Source organism: Pelophylax lessonae, assembly GCF_965119305.1.
Source record: "Pelophylax lessonae genome assembly, chromosome: 11".
In the NCBI taxonomy this organism is placed as follows: domain Eukaryota; kingdom Metazoa; phylum Chordata; class Amphibia; order Anura; family Ranidae; genus Pelophylax; species Pelophylax lessonae.
In genome coordinates, this window is record NC_138778.1 from 118,646,737 (window position 1) to 118,672,807 (window position 26,071).

Sequence of the window (26,071 nt, forward strand, 5' to 3'; positions counted from 1 at the left end):
CTATCCTTCCTCTGCTATATTTAGCGACACGGGTGCGCTGATCCTTGTTGTGCCCCAGCGGTGTACAGGGGGGAGGGGCCTCCGTGTGTGTGTGGGGGGGTTTTTTTTTTCCTTTTGAGCAGCGCAGTTCCGTTTAACCCTTTGTGGCTCTTTGTGGCCATGGAGCCTATGGAGTGCGTTTCACCACCTGATCAACTCCTGGAAGCCGTGGGACCCTCTGGATCTGTCTGCCCAGTCAGCTATGACGGCAGCCCTGCAGTTGCTAGTAGCCAAAGTAAATATGGCCCTGCAAGAGACCTGGCAAGAAGTGCCCTCCGCCTTCACCTGTATCCTCTGCTCTTCTGATTCTGAGGTGAACTTGGTCGCTGCAGACGAGTCAGCCCACTGGGTCTGCGTCCACGCACGCTGAGTGCTTTAATAGCGAGGATAAATCGTCCTCCTCTGCAGCCGAGCATGGAAAAAGTGCTGATGGAGGCCCTAATTGTCAGTGTGGGAAATTTTAAAGTTGGAGGACTCAGCTGAGGCTTGGTGTCGCCAGTGCAGTTTGGTACCTGCAAATTTACCAAGGTGTTTTACTTTCCTGCCTATTTTGACAAAATTATCACTAGTCGGTGGGGTTCCCCGAAACACATTGTTGGAATACCTAAGCGTTTTGCTAGGAGATATCCCTATGAGGAGTCTCTTCTGAAGAAACAAACGATTCTCTGGTTTCTAGGCTCATTAAGGCCACACTTTTGCCGGTGGAGGATTTGCAAAGGCAGTTCCATTTGTGCAGTTCCACACCAGACATTTGCAAAGGGAGATTCTGATCAAATGGAACAAGAATTTGCTGACATTGGACAATCTCTGATCCTGTTGAGTCGGAGTTTGAGGGAGTCTCCTTTGGTGGCTTGGATCCCCTGCTCTACATCTGGGGATAATCTTTTCTTCCCCTGTATTGGACTGTAATCACCATGGATGCCAGTCTGTAACAACGGAGAGGTGTTTTGGGAGTATGTGCGGCCCAAGGTGTCTGGACTCGGGAGTCTAGGTTGGCGATCAAACTTTGTCTCAATGGATGGATCATCTGCAGGGACGCCCTGTGCGGATACAATTGGACAATGCTACGGCTGTGGCATATGTCAATGATCAAGGGGGCACAAGAAGCGCCCTGGCGGCCCGGGAAGTGGCCGTTATCTTGAGGTGGGCAGAACGATATGTTCCAGCCCTCTCTGCTGTGCACATTCCGGGTGTAGAGAATTGGCAGGCAGACTATCTCAGTCCGCAGATGGATCTGGGAGAATAGTCTCTTCACCTGGAGATATTTCATCAACTGTGTCTTCGGTGGGGGGCTCCCCCCCGATGTGGACCTGCTAGCTTCCCGTCTCGAAGGTGCAGAGGTTCATGTCAAGGTCTCCTCTGGCCGCATCCGTAGACGCTCTGGGGGCTCCTTGGGGGTCAGTATTGGCTGGTTTGCGCCTTTCCTCCAATACTGCTATGCAGAATCGAGGTAGAAGGAATTCCAATCATTCTGGTGGCACCAGACTGGCCTCGCCGGTCTTGGTACACAGACCTGGTAAGGCTGGTAGCTGACGTCCCTTAGAAACTTCCTCTCAGGGAAGATCTTCTGTTTCAGGGACCAATCTTCCATCCTGCTTTTCGGTCGGTGGCTTTAACGGCTTGGCTGTTGAAAGCCAGGTGCTGAAAGACCGAGAGCTGTTGGGAGTCAATTCCTATGCTGTTGGAAGGCTAGGAAATCTACCTCCCAGGAAAGTTATCAATTTTTGGAAGGCGTACATTACATGGTGTGAGTTGCGGGTGGCTTTCCTCGCTCCTTTTCGGTGTCTCGCCTGTTGGAGTTTCTACAATTGGGTGTAAATCAATGTTTGGCTCTGGGCACCATCAAGGGCCAGGTTTCCGCCTTGGCTATTTTTTTTTTTCAAAGGCCATTGGCGGCGGAGTCCTTGGTTCACACATTTGTGCAGGGAGTTCGCCATCGGACTGCTCTGGTGCGACCCAAACCCCCCCCTGTACCTCTGTGGGATCTCAATTTTGGTTTTGTCTGTGCCTCAAGAGTCTCCCTTTTAAAAATATTAGAGAAATTTCTCTGCTCTGTCGCAGAAGGTGGCTTTCTTAGTTGCTATTACCTCCGCACTTTTTGTGTCGGAGTTGGCTGTGTTGTCCTGTTGGTCACCTTTTATTTGGTGATTCATGGGGACAAGGTGGTGTTGCGACCCTGTCAGGTGTTCCTTTTTAAGTTTGTTTCGGGGTTTCATTTGAATGAAGACATTGTGCTACTGTCCCTATGTCCTAAGCCTAAACATCTTAAGGAAATTGTCTTGCATTCCTTAGATGTGGTAAGGGCGTTTCGGGTGTACCTGGTGGTGACTGAACCGATTAGAAAATCTGATTGTTCATACGGATGGCCCTTGTAAGGGGCAGGCTGCATCTGCTGCGATGATTTCCAAGAGGATCAGGCAGCCGGTGGTGCAGACCCATTCTATTAATGGTCTGGTTCCTCATTTCCTTGTTAAAGCGCATTCTACAAGGGTGTTTGGTGCCTCCTGGGCCTTCCGTCATCAGGCGTCAGTGGTTCATGTGTGAAAGGTGGCTACGTGATCGTCTGTACATTCACAAAATTTTATAAGGTGGATGTACTTGCATCTTCGGATGCGGCGTTTGGCCACAGTTTTGCAGGCTGCAGTTGCAGAGGCTCCTGCTGCTTGAGGGTGAAAGGGTTTCCTGGTGGTTAGCTTCAGTTGTTCCTAGTTGAGCTCCTGTTACCTGGTTGGCTATGTTTACCCTTGTTGGGAATTCTGAGATTGCTGTGCTTTTTCCCACCCCTCATGTTGACACTGCTTTGGGACATCCCTCCGGACTGAAAAATTGAAGCTGTGTCTGTCAGTGATCGAAAGAAGTGGATTTTTCTCTTACCTTAAAATCCTTTTCTCGAGGTTCATAGACAGACACAGCACCCGCCCCTTCTGTTGGGGTTATTTGTTCTTCTGAAACTGCTTGTTACAAACTGGAGTCCTACAGCAGGAAGTGATCATGGTATACCCTCCTGGGACTGCCCCAGGGGCGTAACCAAAAAGCTTTCCGCCTAGTCCTACTTCTGAAGAGAGACAGCATAATACCTAATGGTCTGAAGACTTGAAGCTGTGTCTGTCAGTGAACCTCAGAGAAAAGGATTTTACGGTAATGCAAAAATCCAGTTTTCTCATCGGCAGTATACCGGACTTGTGACTTTTTTATCTGTGTCCAGCCGAGCACTGGTTAAAGCTTGTAGGATGAGCTTTCACTCGCCTCCTGACTGTCCTATGAGGTTCCATGACAAAAATCCAGTTTTTTTTCAGTCTGCTGCTGCTGCTTTAGTGGTGTTTAGATATTTTTGTCAGATGTTACTATGGTATAATTACAAACCCTTCATAAGTGTCAAAGGCTTTTATTGACCGTGTTGTCAATTGCAGTATTGGCCTTTCTTTTTCCAGACCTCTACAGTTTGCCCTGGTATACTATCAATTAACTTCTGGGCCACATCCTAACTGATGGCAGCCCATTCTTGAATAATCAATACTTTGAAGTTTGTCAGAATTTGTGGGTGTTTTTGTTTACCCGCTTCTTGAGGATTGACCACAAGTTCTCAATGGTTTCAAGGTCTGGGGAGTTTACTGACCATGGACCCAAAATGTTGATGTTTTGTTCCCCAAGCCACTTGGTTATCACTTTTGCCTTATGGCAAGGTGCTCCATAATGCTGGAAAAGACATGGTTTGTTACCAAACTGTTCTTGTATGGTTGGGAGAAGTTGCTCTCGGAGGATGTTTTTGTACAATTCTTGTAAGTGTACAAATGTACGAACTGTAAGTGAGCTTACTCCCTTGGCTGGGAAGCAACCCATAACTTGAATGCTCTTTGGATACTTTACTGTTGGCATGACATAGGACTGATGGTAATGCTCACTTTTTTTTTTTTTTTTTCTGGACAAGTTTTTTTTTTTCCAGATGCTCTAAACATTTTAAAGAATATTCCTCAGAGAAAATGACTTCACCCCAGTCCTCAGCAGTCCAATCCTTGTACCCTTTGCAGAATAGCAGTGTGCTCCTGATGTTTTTCCTGGGGAGAAGCGGCTTCTTTGCTGCCCTTCTTGACACCAGGCCATCCTCCAAAGGTCTTCGCCTCACTGTGCCTGCAGATGCACTCACACCTGCCTACTTCCATTCCTGAGCAAGCTCTGCACTGGTGGTGCTTCGATCCCACCGCTGAATCAACTGTAGGAGACGGTCCTGGTGCTTGCTGGACTTTCTTCAGTGCCCTGAAGAATTCTTCACAATTGCAGTGAAAATGTTTTTTTTTATGGGATTTTGTATTTTAAGGAAAAGAGTGACTTTGCAGATTACAATTAATCTGATCACTCTTCATAACATTCTGGAGTAAATGCAAATTGCCATCATTAAAACTGAAGCAGCAAGATTTGTGAAAATGTAATGTAGCACCCTCCCAGGTAGGTGCTAGGCAAAGCATATGTGGCCCTGTTCTGCCAATCAGGAGGGCCTGATCTGTTAGCCTGTTACATAGTTAGTGAGGTTGAAAAAAGACATCAGTCCATCCAGTTCAACCTATGGTGTGTGTGTGTGTGTGTGTCCGCTTTTAACCGTACATTGTATACCCCTGTATGTTGTGGTCTTTAAGGTGTCCATCTAATAGTTTTTTGAAACTATCAATACTCCCTGCTGATACGACTGCTTGTGGAAGAGAATTCCACATCCTTACCGCTCTTACAGTGAAGAACCCCTTACGCACTTTAAGGTTAAACCGCCTTTCCTCTAGTTTTAGTGAGTGGCCACGTGTCTTATTGTATCTCCTTTCTCTGAATAGTTTGTTCCTTATGCTCGGGTCACCAGTACAGTATTTGTACATTGATATCATATCCCCCCTCAATCGTCTCTTCTCCAGAGAGAATAGGTTCAGTGCTTGTAGTCTTTCCTCATAACTGATGTCCTCCATTCCCCTAATTATTTTGTTGCCCTTCTCTGGACTCTTTCCAGTTCCAGCACATCCTTCCTGAGGACCGGTGCCCAGAACTGGACAGCATACTCCAGATGTGGCCGGACCAGAGTCTTGTAGAGTGGGAGAATAATCTCTTTATTTCTGGAGTGAATCCCCTTTTTTATACATCCCAGTATTCTGTTGGCTTTGCTTGCAGCGGCTTGGCATTGCATGCCACTGCCAAGCTTGTCTACCAGTACCCCCAAGTCCTTTTCCATCCTAGACTCACCCAGAGGTTCCCCCTTCCAGGTGTGACCTGCTGAGTCTAGGGAGTCTCCCCACTGTATCCAATGAGGGACATTGTTGGACAGTGGAGGAAACCTAGCCAATAGTCCTCCAGGGTTTATGGCTGTCTCAGTGGGTGGGCATTGCTGCAATGCATCCTGGGATTGGCTATAAATTCGGAGGGAGCATGTGACGGGGCATCTTTTGGCAGGAGTAAAGTCCCAGGGGGAGGTGGACAGCTGTCTCTCTCCTCCTGCAGAGTGAGGAAGGTGGTCCAGACAGTTGGCCTAGGAACCAGGAGTGGAGCTGTGCTGCAGAGGATCCAGTGTGCTGACCAGTGGAGCTGCTGGACAGATGACTTTGGGAAAAACAGTACCGTGAGTACCTAGGGGTCTGCCTAAGAGAGGGGACCACTCCAGAGAAGTAAGGGGATCAAGGAGCCATCTCACTCAGTGTTACAGTAAAGGGGGTGCTGTGTAGTGAACCCTAAAGATTAGGAGCAAAGGGGGTGCCAGGAAGGGCCCTGAAGTTGTTCAGCAGTACAGTTCAGTTGCTTTAGAGTACAGATTACCTCAGAGAATGACTTCATTTCTGCGTCGCAGCTAGTGACAGACTGAAACCAGTGGTCTAGCCGTGACTAGCTCAATTTCAGCGTTAACCAGCATTTACTCAAGTCGTCCCAGCCTATTGTGCATAGTTTTGTTCAGTTGGAGTATCCCACTCATCCCTTCTCCTATCCAAGTTCCTAATAAAACATAAAAACCAAAGAAACTGGACTGGTCCTTGTCCTGAGGTAAAAACACTTAGAAAATGCTGGATTGTTCTACTGTTACTAATGGTAACCCAGGGGCACCTGTAACCAGCAGCTCCCTTGGGAGTAGTGCTACAGTAATATTAGTGGCATTTTCAAATTTTGCCCAGGGCTGTACAGTGTGTGTTATGTAATTAAGCTGACTTCCATCTGTGGAATCTTAATTGTAAGCTGAAGGTGAAGAGCACATTATTTTCAGCACCTGCACTTTAATTTTAGAGACTGTGCTTTATAAGAATTGTTCTTGGACACTTGCAAAGACTGTTCGTTGATTCACTTTACGTGCACTGAGCAATTTTGGTTCAATTATATTGCACTTACTATTTATATTTTGCCTATGTAATTTTCATTTTCATACTTTTTTTTGTACAACTCACTTGTACATATAATTTTATAACCTTTCAGCATAACTTTTATTGCACAATAGATAATATTTTTTGCACATGCTCATTGATTTTAACACACATGTGCACAGACGGCACAATTTAAACTTTTTGGTTTACAAACACTTGGGCAAGCGCTGAGGTTGGTTTCTCTACTAGAAGCCTGTGCAGTGTATGCACGGCGGTCAATCAGTATTCCTATGGTCTGTATTGTACACAAAATACTTAGATCTTTTGATCCTTGTGGTCTGTAATCAATTGGAGCAATGTGCCCAAAAGGTAATACCTAAATGAATTTGTACAGATTGTTATATTACATGCTTCATAAACAATGACCATTCCCAAGTAACAGAACCCTACCAGGCCACATGTCCTCAACATAGGGAGCAAAAGCCTCTCCCGCCCCCCCATCCGCAACCCTGGGCTGTGGTTTTGGTGGTCTGCGGGCAGGGGGCTTATTGGAATCTGGAAGCCCCCAGATCCCAGGCACCCACGCCATGTGAATGAGTATGGGTACATTTGTTACCCATTTTACCCCCCCCCCCCCCAAAAAAAAATGTCAAAAATTGTATGGAGGTCTGTTTGTTTGCTTATTTGATTGACACTATCTAATGATCCATCTGAGGTATTGGAGGACAGATGACCATTCCTTATGGATAGATGTTGTGCCAGGGTTGACCACCTATAATTTAGTGGTCCATTTGATTTGGTGAGGAGATTACCTTCTCCCATAGGGTGTGAAGTTTTCCTTCCTGGTTTTCTAGTCACCCTTTCCTACATTCCATCTGTGGTTCCTCTGGGATCGGTGGTGTCATCTACCCTTTCTTTTTTGGACCCGATCCCTTTTTTAACGGACATTTAAGGAACTTGATTTATTATCCTTATTTATCAACATTAAAAATAATCACCATTATTATGTTAAATTAATGTTCGTTTTTATTGCCATTAGTGCTGCACTATTTGTTTATTTTTGGAAGCCTGTATCGCTATTCCAAGTGCTAGCAGCTCCCCTCATTAGCGCAGTGTTTTACTTGGTTTTGATGTCCACTATGTAGACCTATCCTTTAAGAGTAGGAGTTACGAAATTGAGTAAAGGAACAAGTCCCCGTATGCCCAGTGTAGAAACTATTGATCGACCGATATAGTTTTTTCTTTTACCGCCAATACCGATATTGGTCATCTGATTTTTTTTTTTTTTTTTTTTTTTTTTGGGTCTACAGGTACTCTTGTGGAGGGATCTGGGGGTCTAGAAGGCCCCAAACCCCTCCTCTGCACTTAAAAGCATTCAAAACACCAAGTTTGGCTGTTTTGAATTCGGCGCCGCCAGTACCCGGAAGTGATGTCCTGACATCACTTCCGGGGTACTCAGCGGCGCCAAATCCAAAGAAATGGAGACCCGGTCAGATGGCAGCCGTGAAGGTAGGATTCCCGGGTCTCCCGGTGGGACAGGAGACCCGGGCGAGCTGCGGAGGGGACGGGACGTCCCCTCCCGCTCCTTGGAAAGACAGCCGAGTACTGGGGTGATGCCTCTAGCTGCAGGCATCACTCTGGTACAGCACTTTCCCGAAATATCGGCAATATCCGTAAATCAAAAGGCCGATTCTGATATATCGGGGAAAGTTCATATCGGCCCCCGATATATTGGTGTTGCCGATAATCTGTCGATCACTAGTAGAAACTAACCTTCCTATTCAAGATGGCCCCTCCAGCAGGCCCTGAGCAGGGAGACAATGGGGATGTCCACTAGAGGTACTATGTTCCCCATACTCATTCACACAGGGGGGCAGGATCTGGGGGCCTCCTTATTAAAGGGGACTTCTAGATTTAGATAAGCCCCTCCATGTTGAAGGCATGTGGCCTGTTATTATTCAGGAGGGGGGTGCATGCTCATCTCCTCCCTTCTCCTGACCTGCCAGGCTGCATTCTCGGTTAAGGGCCTGGTATGAATTTGGGGTGAGAACCCCACGCCGTGTTGTCATTTTGCATTTGTTTTTTAATGCCAGTGTGAACTTAGCCTTGGACTCCTTTTTATACATTCAAATTGTTCTGTAAAAAGTGGAACTTTAATGTCCTTGTTTTAATCCTCTTTCATTGTGTTTCTGTCCCCAGCTGCATTCTTAACACAGACAGTATGTTTGGATGACACAACGGTGAAGTTTGAGATCTGGGACACAGCTGGGCAGGAGAGGTACCACAGCCTGGCCCCCATGTACTACAGAGGAGCACAAGCGGCTATTGTAGTATATGACATTACTAATACAGTATGTGTTTTCACTTAAACTTTAAGTAATCTGCATCAGTGTTTTTTTTCTTTCTTGCAGAGAGATCTGGTTACAAATTGCCTCCTTTTTTAGCATATATTAATTTGACTGAATAGTAAGCTGAGGGGTGGCAAGGACTTCCTCTGGGGTGGCAATTGCCACCCCAGCTAGCCCTCTGGCTCCGCCACTGGCAGGCAAAATGTGTATTTGTTGTATAAGACGCACCAACTTCCCCCCCCCCCCCCCCAGTTTTGGGGAAGAAAAAGTGCGTCTTATACGGCGAAAAATACGGTACTTGCCCATCAGATGAGTGCTGGAGTTCTTCACCCTTGGTCAACTCTGCTACCTCAGCCTTTGACTGGTTTATTGGAGAGGATTTCGTTTGGATTTGCAGTATATGCTTGCAAAAAAAGACATTTAATGCATAATTAACTGGAGTAACTAGTGAAGTCCCAGATGTGGTTTTGGACTTCCATGGCTACAAGTAGTTTAGTGTTTGAACCCATTAATGACTGCTGTATTCCAGTGTTCAGCCAAAGATCTGCTGTCAAGTGCTCTTTAAGAAATTTCTGTAGCACCATTGGCACAATTATGTATTATAAAATAGGAAATCAGTGCAGCGCTATCCAAACCCTATCAATAAAGTGTAAATGATGAATGTTATATAGCAACCAAATGCAAGCTTTCGGTATCAAGTGACAACATCGCAAAAATTGTACCGTGCACCCTAACCAAAAATGCAATGTGATTTAAACAGTGCATTCCAAAACACACTAGGAACACTTTCCAGATTGTGTATAGTCCACAGAGTGATCTTCTTATTACACTTTTTTCTGCGCCCAAAAAAACTTTCATTTTCTTAAATCAGACCCTCGTCCTATATGAACTTTCCACCCCCTCCTCCCATCCTCTTTACGAATCGGACATTTTTTTTATTTTGAATTTACCTACTTTTGGGGGGGGGGGGGGGGAAAGCACAGCCCCGCCCCTCAATGCACATCATTCACCTAGAAGAATGATGTGTGTAGTGCTTGCTAGGTCTCCTAGAATATGCATGTCACATATCCCAGGAGGCCTTTAGTCCGTTCTTTCAGAAGTAGGAGAGGGTGGGCCTAGTGGCACGTCATCGTGGTCTCTCAAAGTCACAAGATGGCAGTGTGGGACCCAGTGGTGTCTGCTGACAGGATATCAGCGAGTCAACGCTGGATCTGGTGGCTGGGTGAGAACAATGGAAAGTAAGTGGGGGCAGAGAAAGAAAATTAGGGGGGTGGGGGGTTGTTATGATTAAGTACATCTTTTAAAAGTTCCTCTAAGACACCTTCTCCCAACTCAACCTTGTCCCAATCAAACTGCTAGCCTTAAACCTCGACCCCCCCCCCCCTTTTGTTATAGGAGGTCTAAGAACATTTGAAGAATAAATCATTAACCGCTTCTACAGCCATGCTCAGATGTAGAAACCTACATTATAGCAAAGGTTTAATCTCAAAGAATAATATTTTTTAGGTTGCTTGGGGCACAATCTACAACAATTACAAGAACTATGCAGCGTGATAAAAACACATAGTATATCTAGTGGACAGAAGAACCAGCGCTATACTCAGCCAGTATAAGTTGCTGGATAAATCGTAACATTTGTACATTTTCAATCATTGCATATACTTAATTATGACCAGCACCACATGCTTCTAACCCTGTGAGGATACAAACGATTGCACCTAGGGTCCCGAGTGCTATCAAACAAGATAGTTGCAATTTCTGCACAGATCGCCAGCGGCAAGTGTCAGTCAGTGTAATGGCATCATAGGCTCCACCGTTTCGCATTGCATCCAAAGGCCTTCTGAGGAAGTCCCATTGGATATAATGCATAAAGGAGGAGCCTATGACATCACGCTGACTGATACTTGCCGCCAGCTATGTCTGCAGAGGGGAGCAAAAAAAAAAACCTGTATTCTGTTTTACGAAATTGTGGGTATGAATCCTTTAACCTTTTCGCTGCTAGGCCCTGTGGCTCCACTTTTAAACTTCGCTGGCCGGACTATTTTTTTTTTTTTCCTTTTTACAGCTTTTAGAGTTTGTTAAAAAAAAAAAACCCCAAAACACATTTTCTGAAAGCACATGACTAGTAGAATACAAATACAGTACTACAGATTTTTATGGCACTATTATATTCACGCAAATGTTTATCAAAACAATATTTTTGTTAAAAATTCACTAAAATCATTATTAGCAGATAAAAACGCACATTTTACAAAATTCCTTCTAAATATAAAAGCTAACCTCTATTGAGATAATAAATAACCAATATTTGGAAATTTTAGATTGCCCCTTACATATCTAATTTCCCATCCATCTAGCAAATCAGATCGCCTGTCAATTTCAATCCGACTGCCCCATAGAGAACAGCAGGCTGCATCAGCGGACGCGGACCTGTCATCACCTGCTCAGTGGGGATCAGCAGACAGATCTCCTTGACAGACCGCTCCATGTAAAAGGGGCCTTACTATGTGTTTTTTTTTTTTTTTTTTTCTGAGACAGAAAGGGACTGAAGATGGTCCCTTTTCTCTGCAGCACTTTACATGAATGAATAAGGGGACTCCTTATCCATTCATAAAACTGACACATAGTAAAATCGGTTTACTATGTTCAGCTGTCAGTGGACACAGTGATAGTGATTGCTGCCTGTGTCCACTGTACTACAGGGTTGGTAAACGCATGCTTGAATTGAGAAGTGAACAATCAATTATACACTGAACAAAATTATAAACGCAACACTTTTTTTTGTTTTTGCCCCTAGTTTTCATGAGCTGAACTCAAAGATTAAGGGTCCTTTCACACGGCCGCTCCGTGTGTCCGCAAATTTTTTTGCGGATCATTTGCGGACATAATGTAAGTGAATGGCACTGCGGATGTCAGCAGAATACCATCCGCTGACATCCGATTTTCCTCCTTTCAGTTCTGTTCCGTTTTTTCGAACGGAACAGAACCCTATTTTTTCATCCGTGTAAAAAACGGAAAGGAAGCAAAATCGGATGTCAGCGGTATCATCCGCTGACATCCGCAGTGCCATATACTTGCATTATGTCCGCATATCATCTGCAAACGGATGGGATGATATGCGGGCACACGGAGCGGATGACACAAATTTTATCCGCTCCATGAAAAAAAAAAAAAGTCCAGCGGACTAAAGCAGCGGAGCGGCTGTGTGAAAGGACCCTAAGACTTTTTCTATGTACACAAAAGGCCTATTTCTCTCCAATATTGTTTACAAATCTGTCTAAATCTGTGTTTGTGTCCGAGATAATCCATCCACCTCACAGGTGTGGCATATCAAGATGCTGATTGGACAGCATGATTATTGCACAGGTGTGCCCTAGGCTGGCCACAATAAAAGGCCACTCTAAAATGTGCAGTTTTATCACACAGCACAATGCCACAGGTTGGCAAGTTTTGAGGTAGCTGAGGTAGCGTGCAATTGGCATGCTGACAGCAGGAATGTCCACCAGAGCTGTTACCCGTAAATTAAATGTTAATTTCTCTAAGCTGTCTCCAAAGGAGTTTCAGAGAATTTGACAGTACATCCAACCGGCCTCCCATTCTCAGACCACGTGTAACCACCACAGCCCAGGACCTCCACATCCAGCATCTTCACCTCCAAGATCGTCTGAGACCAGCCACCCGGACAGCTGCTGCAACAATCAGTTTGCATAACCAAAGAATATCTGCACAAACTGTCAAACTGCCTCAGGGAAGCGCATCTGCATGCTCGTCGTCGTCATCAGGGTCTCCACCTGACTGCAGTTCACTGTCCTAACCGACTTGAGTGGGCAAATGCTCAGTCGATGGCGTCTGGCACTTTGGAGAGGTGGTCTCTTAATGGATGAATCCCAGTTTTCACTGTACAGGGCAGATGGCTGACAGCGTGTATGGCATCGTGTGGTTGAGCCGTTTGCTGATGTCAGGGTTGTGGATCTAGTGGCCCATGGTCATGGTGGGATTATGGTAAGGGTAGCTGTATGTTATGGACAACGAACACGGGTGCATTTTATTGATGGCATTTTGAATGCACAGATACACCGTGATGAGATAAGAGGCCCATTGTTGTGCCATTCATCCATGACCATTACCTCATGTTGCAGCATGATAATGCACGGCCCCATGTTGCAAGGATCTGTACACAATTCCTGGAAGCTGAAAACATCCAGGAACAGTTTTTGCATGGCCACCGGACATGTCGCCCATTGAGCATGTCTGGGATGCTCCGGATCGGCGTATACGACGGCGTGTTCCAGGTCCTGCCAATATCCAGCAACTTCGCACAGCCATTGAAGAGGAGTGGATGCGAAGGAGATGTGTATGAGAATACAGTAAGGGCCCTTTCACACGGGCGCTCCGTATGTGCGCAAATCATCCTATTTTTTTTGCGGATGATTTACGGACATAATGAATGTCTATGGCATTGCGAATGTCAGTGGAATACCATCCGCTGACATCCGATTTTCTTCCTTTCAGTTCTGTTCCGTTTTTTGGAACGGAACAGAACCCTATTTTTTCATCCGTTCAAAAACCGGAAAGGAAGCAAAATCGGATGTCAGCGGTGTCATCCGCTGATATCAGCAATGCCATACTTACATTATGTCCCCATATCATCCGCAAACGGATGGGATGATATGCGGACATACGGAGCGGATGACACAAATGTCATCCGCTCCGTGAAAAAAAAGTCCCGCAACGGAGAATAAATCCGGAGCGCTGTGTGAAAGAAGCCTAAAACTGCACATTTTAGAGTGGCCTTTTATTGTGAGCAGCCTAAGGCACAGCTGTGCAATAATCATGCTGTCTAATCAGCATCTTGATATGTCACACCTGTGAGGGGGATGGGTTATCTCAGCAAAGGAGAAGTGATCACTTACACAGATTTACACAGATTTGTGAACAATATTTGAGAGAAATAGGCCTTTTGTGTACATAGAAAAAGTCTTAGATCTTTGAGTTCAGCTCATGAAAAATGGGGGCAAAAACAAAAGTGTTGCGTTTTTTATAATTTTGTTCAGTGTATAATCTCTTACTGAAGCGCTGCAATGGGAGTTGATCTGATGCAGCCCACCTTGTGTGAAAAATGGGGGTGGGGGGGGGGGGGGGATAGAAAAAAAAGTACTCCCTCCCCATTACTTATGTCACGTTCTAAGTGACATTTGCCCTTATGACGTTTGTGTCAACGGAGGATTTCCTGTACTGCAAGGCAAAGTTTCCATTTAGTTAGATTTCATTCTTTTGCTTTGTTACAGGAAAAATCACTTTGCAAAATCCTTGCAATCAGATTTCAAATTTCAGGGTGAATGTTTTGGGGTTGCATGATTTCTAGAAGTCATTAAAAATAATGGTATTTTCTCCTTAAACCGTTTATTTTATTCCCTAATGGAAACCTATGAACTAAAAATATACAGTATATTGCCAACCATGCCACTAAATGAGGGCTCTGATCACAAACAATGTATTAGATTAGATTGTATTAGAATAGATGTAAGATTAAATTGCACATACCAAAAATTATTTGGACACCGCTAAACGGGGAAAAAGCTGTAGGACAAAAAAAAGTTTTAACCAGTTATGGACCGAAATGATTTGAACCCCTAATGACCAGGCCATTTATTTGCGATTTGACACTGGGTTACTTTAACAAAAAATTGTGCAGTCATGTGACAGTGTACCTTAATAAAATTGTTTTTTTTTCCCCCCACAAATAGAGCTTTCTTTTGGTGGCATTTGATCACCACCTGCCTTTTTTTTTTTTTTTTCTCCCAGGACTGGGACGGACAGTTCGGATCCCTAACTGACATTTTTACATCTTTGATGCACTTGGGGGGGATCAGTGACATTACTACAGTGATCTGTGTTAAAAATATGCATGGTTACTGTAATAATGACATTGGCATGGAAGGGGTTAACACGGTGATCAGAGGGACAAGTGTGTGAGCCTAGGGGAGTGTGTTTTTTCTAAGGGCTCTTTCACACGGGCGGTCCGATCAGATCCGCCTGTCAATTTTTTAGGCGGATCTGATCGGATGCCCCATTCAGCCCTATGGAGCAGCGGATGTCAGCGGTGACATGTCCGCTGCCATCCGCATCCGATCCTGTCCGTGAAATCCGGACAGATGGAAACCCTATTTTCCATCTGTCCTGGGGATCAGATCGGATGAGAGCGGACAGGCGGTCCGCTCTCATCCGATCCCCCATAGAGAGCAGCGGGGGCTGTGACACCTCCCTCTCCTCACTGCAAGTGGAGACGGAGCTGTCATCCGCCGGCACAGCGGGGATCGCGGGTCGATCCCCGCTGAGCAGCACGGATCCGCCTACGGAGGCGGACCATGTGAAAAAGCCCTAACTGTATGGGGGTTAAGCTTGTGAAATGAAATGACCACATAGCCCTGTGATCCTATATAGAGGATCACAGGCGCTATGTGATCATTTCAGAGAGAACTGTCTGCTGTGTTTACAACAGCTGACTGTCCCTCTCTCAGCTGGGAGCCATCGCGGCTGCTGTTCCCGTGGATCGGCATCGCCGCTGCCTAGGGCCTCCTATGTCGTTTTGTGCAGCCAAGCCAGCCTGCCGCAGTTAGTCTGCGGCGGATGGTCGATAAGTGGTTTAAAGTGGTTGTAAACCTGAAATTTAAAAAAAACAATGATCACGAAGTTGAAAAAATATCAGCAATAGAAAGCATTTGCATTTGAGCTTACTTTGACATCTGTTCGTGCTCCCTGTCTGTAGCAATCCTGTCTGGTGTGCGAAGCACAGAAAAGCCGACACCAGGGGGAAAAAAAAATTGGTACGACCCTCTCCTTCTGTTTGGATTGAGAATCTGCAGAGGATCTGCTCAAGTCTTCTCGGTCTGTTTTGTGCTGAAGACAGTGAATGTGCTGCAGCTTAAGCCTAGTAAACATTAGTCGTTTTGGGTTTTGTTTTTTTGTTTTTTCATTTAACTCAGCAGGTCTGAATGAAATCGTTCAGGAGGTGCCCCCACCAGAACACTCCAGTCCAGTAGTTTCAGCCATCGGGAGCCGATTGGCAGACCTTTTTCAGTCATGCCCCTCCGAACTCCCAGCTTCTGTCAGACCGACTGCAGTATTCATGGGCTGAATGTCATCTGGTGTCTATTGAACCAGCTGATGCCGCCAGACATTTGGCCCATGTGTACTAGGCTTTAGAGGTGGAAAGTTTATGGTATTTGTAGATCATCAATAAGGAGGCGCGAGAGAGAAAAGACAGTGAAGAGTAGAGCGACAGCAGAGAGTACATAGTGGAAAGAGACAGCATAGAGTAAAGAGGAGAGAGACAGCAGATAGGATAATACAGGGGTTTGCGTACTAAAACTGGAGTGCAAAATCTGGTGCAGCTATGTATAAAATCCAAGCCACTTCCTTTTGTCAAAGCTTGAACAAGCTGAAGTTAGAAGTTGGTTGGCTACCATACACAGCTGCACCAAATTTTGCACACTCCAGCTTTAGTAAATCAACCCCACAGAGAGAGCTAGGAGAGACCGCAGAGAGAGAGACAACCGGACACACAAGAGAGCTATCGGGGAGTGCGGAGAGAGTAGAGGAGAGCTATCGGGGAGTGCGAAGAGAGTAGAGGAGAGCTATCGGGGAGTGCGGAGAGAGGCAGCAAAGAGTGCGGAGAGCGAAAGGTAGGTAAAATAGCCGAGTGTACAGAGAGCGAGGGAGGAGTGAGAAACTTTTTATATAGGTGGAAGGGGGATAGTGTGACATTTGTCTCCCCGCCCAAGCTTTGATGCTATACAACGCCCACAGACCGGTAGATTTGTGAGGTGTCTACAAACAAATGAAGATTTTTTTTTTTTATTTACCCATGTTTTCTCTTTTTAATTATAGGAAATCATTAATTTTAGTATTGCAATATTCTTTTAGTATTTAGCTGCCTTATAGGAACCAGTCATAAGACAAACGGGCCTGCCTTTGCTGATATTTTATTTTAGGCTAGTTGCCAGGGTTACCTGTTGATCGTCTGGCTTCAGTTCGTCTGGGAACAATCATGCAAATGAGGATGTGACTTTTGACTTTCCTGATCTGTTGGGGTGTGTTTTTTTTTTTTTTTTTTTTCTCTGGCTAACTCAGTGTATTGGAGAGATCATTTATTGATCTGATCAGCCAAAACATATTGTTGAGTAGGTCGCCCTTAGCCACCAAAACAGTATGGAGTCATCCAAGCATGGACTCAAGGTAACATCCACATGAGTGGCAGGACTCAAGGTTACCCAGCAGAACATTGTCTAAAGCATTACACTACCCCTGCTGGCTATCTGGCATGCCTTCTTGCCATACTGCAACCCACTGCCATCTTTTCCCCAGGAAAGGGACATGCATTCCTGACCATCTATGTGATGTAAAAGAAAACGTGATTCACCAGACCACGCCACCGTCTTTCATTTCTCCATGGAATTAGATATTCACGTCATTCACTTTTACCTGTCATGCCAGTGGTCATAATGTTATTGTGTGTATGTATTAGATATAGAGAGAGAGAGAGAACCATGCACAACGCTTCACTTTTTCCACATTTTGCTATGTTGCAGCCGCCTTCCAAAATTTGATTAAATTCTAAATTCTACAAACCATACCCTATAATGACAAAGTGAAAATGTTTTTTTGAAATCTTTGCCAATTTAATAAATAAAAAATGATAATCGCATGTACACAACTATTCACAGCATTTGCCATGACACTCAAAATTGAGATCAGGTGCATCGTGTTTCCACTGATTATTCTTGAGATGTTTCCACAACTTGATCGAGTCTACCTGTGGTAAATTCAGTTGCTTGGACATGATTTGGAAAGGCACACACCTTTTCTATATAAGGTCCCACAGTTGACAGTACTAAACCAGAAAGGAAAATTCCCCTAGGGGTGGGACTTTTTAGGCACCAACAGTTGACAGTACATGTCAAAGCCCAAACCAAGCCATGAAGTTTCTGTAGACCTCCGAGACAGGATTGTAAGGAGGCACAGATCTGGGAAAGGGTACAGAAAAATTTCTAGAGCGGACGGACCAGCCAAACTGAGCGATCGGGGAGAAGTTCCTTTAGACATGGAGGTGACCAAGAACCCGATGGTCACTCTGACAGCGCTCTGGTGTTTCTCTGTGGAGAGAGGAGAACCTTCCAGAAGAATGACCATCTCTGCAGCATTCCACCAATCAGGCCTGTATAGTAGAGTGGGCGACAGAAGCCACTCCTCAGTAAAAGGCACATGACTGCCCACCTGGAGTTTGCCACCAGGCATCTGAAGGACTCGGACCATGAGAAACAAAATTCTCTGGTCTGATTAAAAGCAAAGATTGAACTATTTTGTCTGAATGGCAAGCGTCATGTTTGGAAGAAACCAGGCACCGCTCATCACCTGGCTAATAACATCCCTACAGTGTCGCATAGTGCTGGCCGCATCATGCTGTGGGGATGTCTTTCAGCAGCAGGAACTTGGAGACTAGTCAGGATCAAGGGAAAGATGAATGCAGCAATGTACAGAGACATCCTTGATGAAAATGTGCTCCAGAGTGCTCTGGATCTCAGACTGGGGCAAAAGTTATTCTTCCAGCAAGACAATGACCCTAAGCAAGATAACCCTGACCAAGATAACAAAGGAGTGGCTACAGGACAACTCTTGTGAATGTCTTTAAGTTGCCCAGCCAGAGCCCAGATCTAAACCCGGTTGAACATCTCTGGAGAGATCTGAAAATGGCTGCGCACAGATGCTCCCCATCCAACCTGATGGAGCTTAGGAGGTCCTGCAAAGAAAATTGGGAGAAACTGCCCAAAAATAGGTGTGCCAAGCTGTGAATAATTATGTACATGTAGTTTATTATATTTTTAATCCATTTGCAAAGATTTCAAACAAACTTCTTTCATGTTGTCTTTATGGGGTGATATTTGTAAAATTGAGGAAAAAAATGAATCCATTTAGGAATAAGGCTGTAACATAAGAAAATGTGGAAAAAGTGAAGTGCTGTGAATACTTTCCGGATGCACTGTATGTATGTGCGCGCATGTATTTTCATAAAATTTCATTAAAAAAATAAATAAATTGAAACCTAAATTAAAAAAATCAATTACTTTTGGTCTATTTGATTTGGACTATAACATGACCAACTTGCCTATAGGCCTAGGACTGTGTGATGCAGTCAGGTGCCTCGCTTTCTGTTCATAAATAAGAGATGCCTGAAAATAGTCGGCCTTCAGTTTTTTCTGATTTCTGCTTAAAAAGTGCACTGTCTGCTCCAGAAACATGAGGCAGAGTCTCGAGCAAACTTGTGTGTGTGTGTGTGTGTATATTATGAGCTTAAAGATTATGTTATTTTTTTTTTTTTTTTTTTTCCCATCAAGCTAATGAACTATAATTTTTCTTTCTGTACCACTGTAGGAAACCTTTGCAAGAGCAAAAAACTGGGTGAAAGAGCTTCAGAGGCAGGCTAGTCCTAACATTGTAATTGCCTTGTCTGGGAATAAGGCTGACCTCTCCAGCAAAAGAGCTGTCGATTTTCCGGTGAGCTTTCTAGCTTTGTTCCCTTCCCAATACAGAGAGGATCCAGAATTCTTTCATACCTTACCTTTTTTTATTTTTTTATTTTTTTTTGCTTTTGTTGCAGGAAGCCCAAGCCTATGCAGATGACAACAGCTTGCTATTCATGGAGACGTCTGCTAAAACCGCTATGAATGTGAATGAAATATTTATGGCTATAGGTGAGCTTTCACATTAGTCTTTACTGGGGTCAGCAGATAAACAGACTTTCATTTTGCTCTACACATCTAATAAGTGGCTACTCCATATTTGAGCAAATCCTGCTCTGCGCGGTGGGTTTTAAATGAATCTGGGAAGTACCGTAAGATATTGTGATTGCAGGTCCCTTTATAAACCCATATAAAGCATACATGCATCTCAACTTTCAACAGAGACCTGCCGAAGAAGGTGGTACCAGCAATTCTCTAGGAACCAGTGAATGTTTTAAAGCTAGGAAACAATTTAACAAACCTAGCTGCTCCATCTCTCATATTTCCAATGATCTCTTTAGTATCCACAAATGTGAAAAATGTATATCAATGTACTTGTGACCTCGTCAGTTTGACTTATGCCTCGTACACACGCATCGATTATTGGCCGGGAATTTTCGGACAACGTCCAATCGGCTGATTTTCGGCTTGTTAGTATGATGCTTTCGACAAAAGACTCCGACTTTTCGGCGGAAAAAAATTTGGTGTGTAGGCTTTAAAATTTTTGTTGGCTGTCACCACAACGGCCGATTTTCCGTCAGTCATTACAGATTTCGGCAGACAAAAATCTGATCAAGACTGGGCATGCTCAGAGAAGAAAAGACACACGGAAAGTAAACCAGCACATGACATCACTTCTGAAGTAGAATTTTGTTGGCCGAGAAAATTCGGGTGCAGTCTAGGCACATTCCAACCAACAAGACACCACTCTGGACAAAAGTCGGACGATCGGTCGGACGATAATCGTTGCGTTTGTACGAGGCATTCGTATGGCCGGGGCATGCACATTGGACCATGGTATACCATCATGCTTTTGGGGTGGTAGTTGCTTGACGTGCATGTAGATAGAAATGATAGAATGGACATCTATGAGCCCACAGGGGATTACATGACCCATGGGGGTGGGAAGAGATGAGCAAGGGGGTTCCTGCTCACTTAGCACTACTCACTGGTCATTTTACACTGACATGAGGTTTTGGAGCAAACGCTGGTTAGTTTACACACTAGTCCTGATCCGGTGGGCTGAGTGAAACCTGTTGATGTGGTGACAGATCCCCCCCGTAGCACCACATGGAGCTGTGGACATGATCATATAGATGACAGCCACTGAAACTGAGGGAAAAGCAGAGCCACCACAGTGCACATTGCGAGGCAGCCTCTTCAGCAGCAGTATCTTTGAATACATCAAGACAAACTGCTCAGATGTTTACACTGCATAAGGAAGTTGGATTTGTTTCAGTGAGTAACCTGACTACCCTGTGTGGTGTTTAACCATGGTCAACATCGGCTGTGCAGTGGAAGTACACACAGTCTGGGAACCAACTAATTAGCACAGCCTGGACCACGAACATGGGTGAGCGTCCCAGCACCAGATACTGGGTCACACCATACCATATTGCAGTCAGAAACAACATTTACCGACTGTTGGCATTTCTCACATTCACATGGCCATTAGTTTACATCTAGTGGCTTGCATCTCCATTTTGCATGACTGACTGGCTTGTTTCATTGCATTTCTATATTCTTGGACTGAGCACAATCGTCATATCTATCTGGCAACCTACAGCACACACGTGGCTTCATGATTATGACTTCATAGCTGATTTATGGCAAGCAGCAATTACTTGCACATTTAAATTTACCATCCGATGGACTGTAGGATTTTTTTTTATACCAACTGAAGTTTTAGTAGCAGCTCCACTCCTTCCGTGGGTGTCTGCAGAACTTTTTTCGGGGGGGGGGGGGGGGGGCGCATCATTTTAAGGTCACCCATGCTGTGCCCCTTTTCAACAATGTCATGAATGGGAGGGGCTTAGTCATTCATAGAGTATTAATTTTTAAAGAGCAAACGGCAGCATTTTTTTTTTTTTTTTTTAAAGCACCTTGTTAACCTAAAAAAAAAAAAAAAAAAAAAAAAAAGATTTTGATCCTGTTCCCTTAACCACTTGCCGACTGCCGCACGACTATTTACGTCGGCAGTCAGCCCCTCACAGGCAAAGCTACGTAGGGATACGTCGCTAGCCTGTAAGGGTTTTGGGAGCGAGCGTGCGCCGCCGGATGCGTGCTCCCCCCCCCCGCGTGTGCCCGGCGGACCCGATGTCTGCCGGGGCACTCGCGATCGCCCGTCACAGCGGGAGAAAGGCAGGCGGCTAATGTAAACACAGCCGCCTGTCAGTCTCCCCTGTGTAAGAAGTGATCATACGGTTCTACTATGTAGGACCGTTGATCACTGTTCTTACGCATCAAGCCACAGCCAATCAGTTAGAAGCACGCCCCTAGGGACACACTTAACCCCTCCCTCTCAAAAAAAGTTAACCCCTTCACTGCCAGTGTCATTTTTACAGTAACAGTGCATATGTATAGCATTGATTACTGTAGTAATGTCACTGGTAATCCCAAGTGTCAAAAATCCCCCCCCCCCCCAACATATGGTTAAAAAAAAATTGGCCTAAAATGTTAAAATTTTGATTTTTACTTTTTTTTTTTTTGGAATTTCATATAAAAAAAAAAAGTGAAAAATATAGTTTTTTGCAAAATTGACGCTCTTTTTTTTGTTTATGGCGCATGATCAAATAACCGCATCAGGTGATCGAATGCCACCAAAAGAAAGCTCTGTTTGTGGGGGAAAAAGGACGCCAAATTTGTTTAGGTACAGCATCGCACGACCGCACAATTGTCCATTAAAGTCACGCAGTGCCAAATCGCAAAATAGGCCCTGGTCAGGAAGGGGGTACAATCTTCCGGGGCTTAAGTGGTTAAAGCATGTTATACAGCACAGTGCTTTGCTGTGTAAATTGGCCCTTTCTAGCACCTAAAATATACCTGGCTGATCCTGCCGTGCTATGTCCTCTTTGTAAACTAACCACAGTGTACTATGGCTGCTGAGCCCTGACACTGATCAGTTTACGTGCCTCCATCATCCGCAGGCCTCCTGTAGTCCTCTGTCCCCTCTCCCTGCCTGTCTGTTTCTGTGTCAGTGCCTGCCCCCTCCCCTCCTGCTGCTGTAGTTTCATTTAAAATCTCATATCCTGTCTACAGTCTGTTTAATAATCCTGTATATGTGTTTCTATAAAAAATTAGCCATTCTTTGCCAGTTTTCAGAGTGCTACTCGCCGCTCACGTGGCCCGCTGCTCTCTCCTCCTTTCTCTCCCGACTGACATCAGTGAGGAATCCTCGGCCCTGCCCGCTGCAGGAAGCTGTCAGACAGACAGGGAGAGGAGAGAGCCGACGGGTCACGTGAGTGGCGAGTGGCTCTCTGAAAATAGGACAGCTTATTTTTTATTTTTTTTAAACGCATACACAGACACACAGGCGCACACACGATTATTAAATCGGCCAGACAGGATGGTATCAAGTGGCTGAACAACCACTTGACACTTGAAAGGGGAAGTTGAGATTCCAGGGGGGGGGGGGGGGCATTTCCCCTGCCCCCCTACCTGCGAATGCCCATGGTTCCTTCTTAGACATGGCTCTGCAGCCTAAGCTAAATGCATGTTTAGCTTTATGAGGTGGACCACTTGGGCGAATGCTGGCCTAGTTCTGAATACTCCATTCACCATTTGTGGTTTTAAGGTGGAATGCCATCTAGACTAGTGTGTTTCTCGACCTTTTTCCAGTCGAGGCGCAATTGAAAAGTATTTTCAGTCTTGAGGCACCCCTGTCCAAGGCTTGGTTCACGTTACTATATGTCTTGGAACATGTGCAAAATCGCGCTCGTTCCTGGCAGACAAATGCTCTGCTCTTTAGGGGTGCCATTAATTCTTAATTGTACCCCACACATTGGCAAATGTGGGATGCTTTTGGTGCAGTGCAATTTAAAAAAAAAAAAGTCAGACTTCTTTCCCTGCATTTCTGCAGGTAAGGAAGTTCATTGAAATTAATAAGATGCCCTACTTGCAGCAGGCAGCCACGCAGATGTAAACCAAGGGTTTGTTCCCATATCAGGTTGGAGGGGTGGTAAAACCACATGGTTGAGCTGTTTTTACCACCCCCAACTTCTCCCCCTTTAGCTACGGAGGCAGCAGGTGGAGGTATACCCAGGATAAATGGGACTTCACTGCAACCACCCCGCAACTTGTGTGCATTGCATGGTTGTGGTGTAGTGGTGCTGCATTTATGGGCTTAAAAACAGGTGGTGAGGAGGCAACATATTGCTTCTTTACTGCCTGTCAAATGCCTCTGAAAAGTATCGAAACATGGATTGCTTTTCAGAGGAGCAGCAGTTCTTGCTGCTATCACAAACTAGCCCTACAAAAGCGGTTCTGATGGTACAGGAATGGGGGTGGTCAGGACTAAAAGTAACACACGTGTGCGTGTGTGTATATATATATATATACGCACACATGCACAAATACAGGCGTGTGCACACACACTCAGACGTATGTATAAAGTCCTTTTAAAACATTTTAGCATAGTTCCTTTCCTCATTCTGCCGGGTACGGCACTGTAGGGGGAAGCGGTGAGGGTAGCACACTCCTATTTTCTCTTTTCTTTCACCTTGCTGAGGCTGATGGAGCTCCCTCACAGTGCCGATGTACAGTTTTTTATATTTTTGGTATGCTGACTCCTGTGATTACTCACCTTACAAGATAGGGGAGCACAACTTCCATATTAATACTGTGCGGGTTTCCCACGACCAACATTTTTATGGTGTGCAGTTTACACACTGGCACAAGGTGCTGGGATTGATCGCTGGAGTGAGTGAGAGGGGTGTCGGGAGATCTTGAGATTGCCCGGAGGAACCTCTGAACTACTAAACTGGGGTGGTGGTATGCTAGATTGGTGGCTGTGGAATGAGGGAAGGAATGCAATAAGGCCTTATGTCTGGTACAGAACTAAATGGTAACCGGTTGCTGTCTTTGCATGTTCAAATTTTTTTTTTTTTTTTTTTTAGTGTAGGGAAACTTAGGTTCTTAAAGCGGAGTTCCGGGCATAGAATTGTTTTTTCAATGAACATACCCCGGGGACAGTCATGGCTAGTACATTCCACAATGGATAGCCTCTGATCTGTCCCGGTTCGCACTTACCTGCAAGAAGAAATACTCACTTTTAAAATTTCTTCTCCAGCGTTGCCATCTCTGTTGTGGGCAGCTGAAGCCAGTGTGATCCTCTTCTGCGTCCTCTTTGCGTCTTCTCCCAGAATGCGCCTTCACCGGCCCCTCTCGTCACTTCCGGTGCGGCGCCGCATTCCTCCACAGCTTCTGGGCATGCCCAGTTTAGCAGGGAATGCGGTGTCTCACCGGAAGTGACGAGAGGGGCCGGTGAAGGCGCATTCTGGGAGAAGGTGCCGTTGCATTGATTCCTGGGAGCGATGATGTTCAGCTCCCAGGAATCATTGCAAACCGGAAGTGACGGCGCGGGCCGCGGCCACAGAGGGAGGAAGTGGAAAATAGGTGAGTATTTCTTTCTACAATTACAAGGTAAGTAAAAAAAAAAAATAACCCTAACTATCCAATTCCTTTTCAGGTGAAGAAGAGCAAGCAGATGGGACACAAAATCGATTAGGTCGATTTTGTGCCCGGAACTCCGCTTTAAGTTTTTATTAAGTCTGCGTCCACTGTGAATATTCATTCCTCCCCCCCCTTTGATCTTCGTCAAAATAATAGATAAGGGTAAATCTTCCAATGGGGTACACTTGTTCTAGTGACCACAGTATAAGAGGAGAATTACTCTCACTATTGAGACTTTTCCTTTCTCTTGCTGTTACGACCCCCAAAAAGTGAAGTAAAATGTTCCCAACAGCACACAGATGACGACAAAACATGGCGGGGGGCAACTTTCCCTATCTTATCAAAAAATAAACAAAAAAATTGTTCATGCACTTTAATAAGCTGAAGAATAATTGACAGGCATACAGCTGCCACTACTTTAACCTGTTAAGCATACTTTGGGAATAGAAATTGTACAAATATTAAGATTTTTGCTTGCACCATATATCGCGCACTCATGATTTATTTTTCTTCTTTAGCTAAGAAGCTGCCGAAGAATGAGCCCCAAAGTGCACAAGGCGCCCCCGGAAGGAACAGAGGGGTTGACCTCCAGGAAAACAACCCTCCTGCTAGGAGCCAGTGCTGTAGTAACTGATGTCCTTCCTTCTCACTTGTCGCCTATTGGTAAAGGAGAAAGGAGTCCAAAACACAGAAATATCCATAATTACAACACAATACCATTTAAAAGCTTCAGATCAAGAAATAAACCAACAAGAAAATCTGAGATGAGACTGGAAATCCACTCTAATCATACTTAGTCCTCACAGAACCAGAATGAACTCTGGCTCTGAAGGGGCTAAGATAGACGCTGTGAACCTGTATTGTACCATCTTCACCACTCCAGTTTGTAAATGATCAGCGTCCTGATGGATCTCATTCCACCTGCACTTTTTTCCTTGTATAAATACTAATTCAATTTTTAAGTCTTAAGTCACTTTTAATATATGTATTATAAATATATAAATATGAACTATGATCTGATTAACTTTCCATTTGCTTACCCTCTTGTCCCTCCTCCATTTTAGTAGCTTTGGTGGTGGGTACAAAAGGGTAGAGGTGCTTCAGTTGTTGAGCTCTCAGAAAGCTAAAGTGCTTCTGA

General features: G+C 44.9%; 1 protein-coding gene across 1 annotated transcript in view; it reads left to right on the forward strand.

Moving 5' to 3' along the window:
• The window catches only part of RAB5C (RAB5C, member RAS oncogene family), an 87,122-nt gene extending 61,495 nt beyond the window's left edge, over positions 1–25,627 (forward strand). The window contains exons 3-6 of the mRNA XM_082271447.1: positions 8,556–8,707; positions 19,136–19,258; positions 19,362–19,455; positions 25,452–25,627. Coding sequence (XP_082127573.1) covers positions 8,556–8,707; positions 19,136–19,258; positions 19,362–19,455; positions 25,452–25,567 — 485 coding nt within the window. The 3' untranslated portion in view covers positions 25,568–25,627. The remainder of the gene's footprint in view (positions 1–8,555; positions 8,708–19,135; positions 19,259–19,361; positions 19,456–25,451) is intronic.
• The last annotated feature ends 444 nt before the right edge of the window (positions 25,628–26,071 follow it).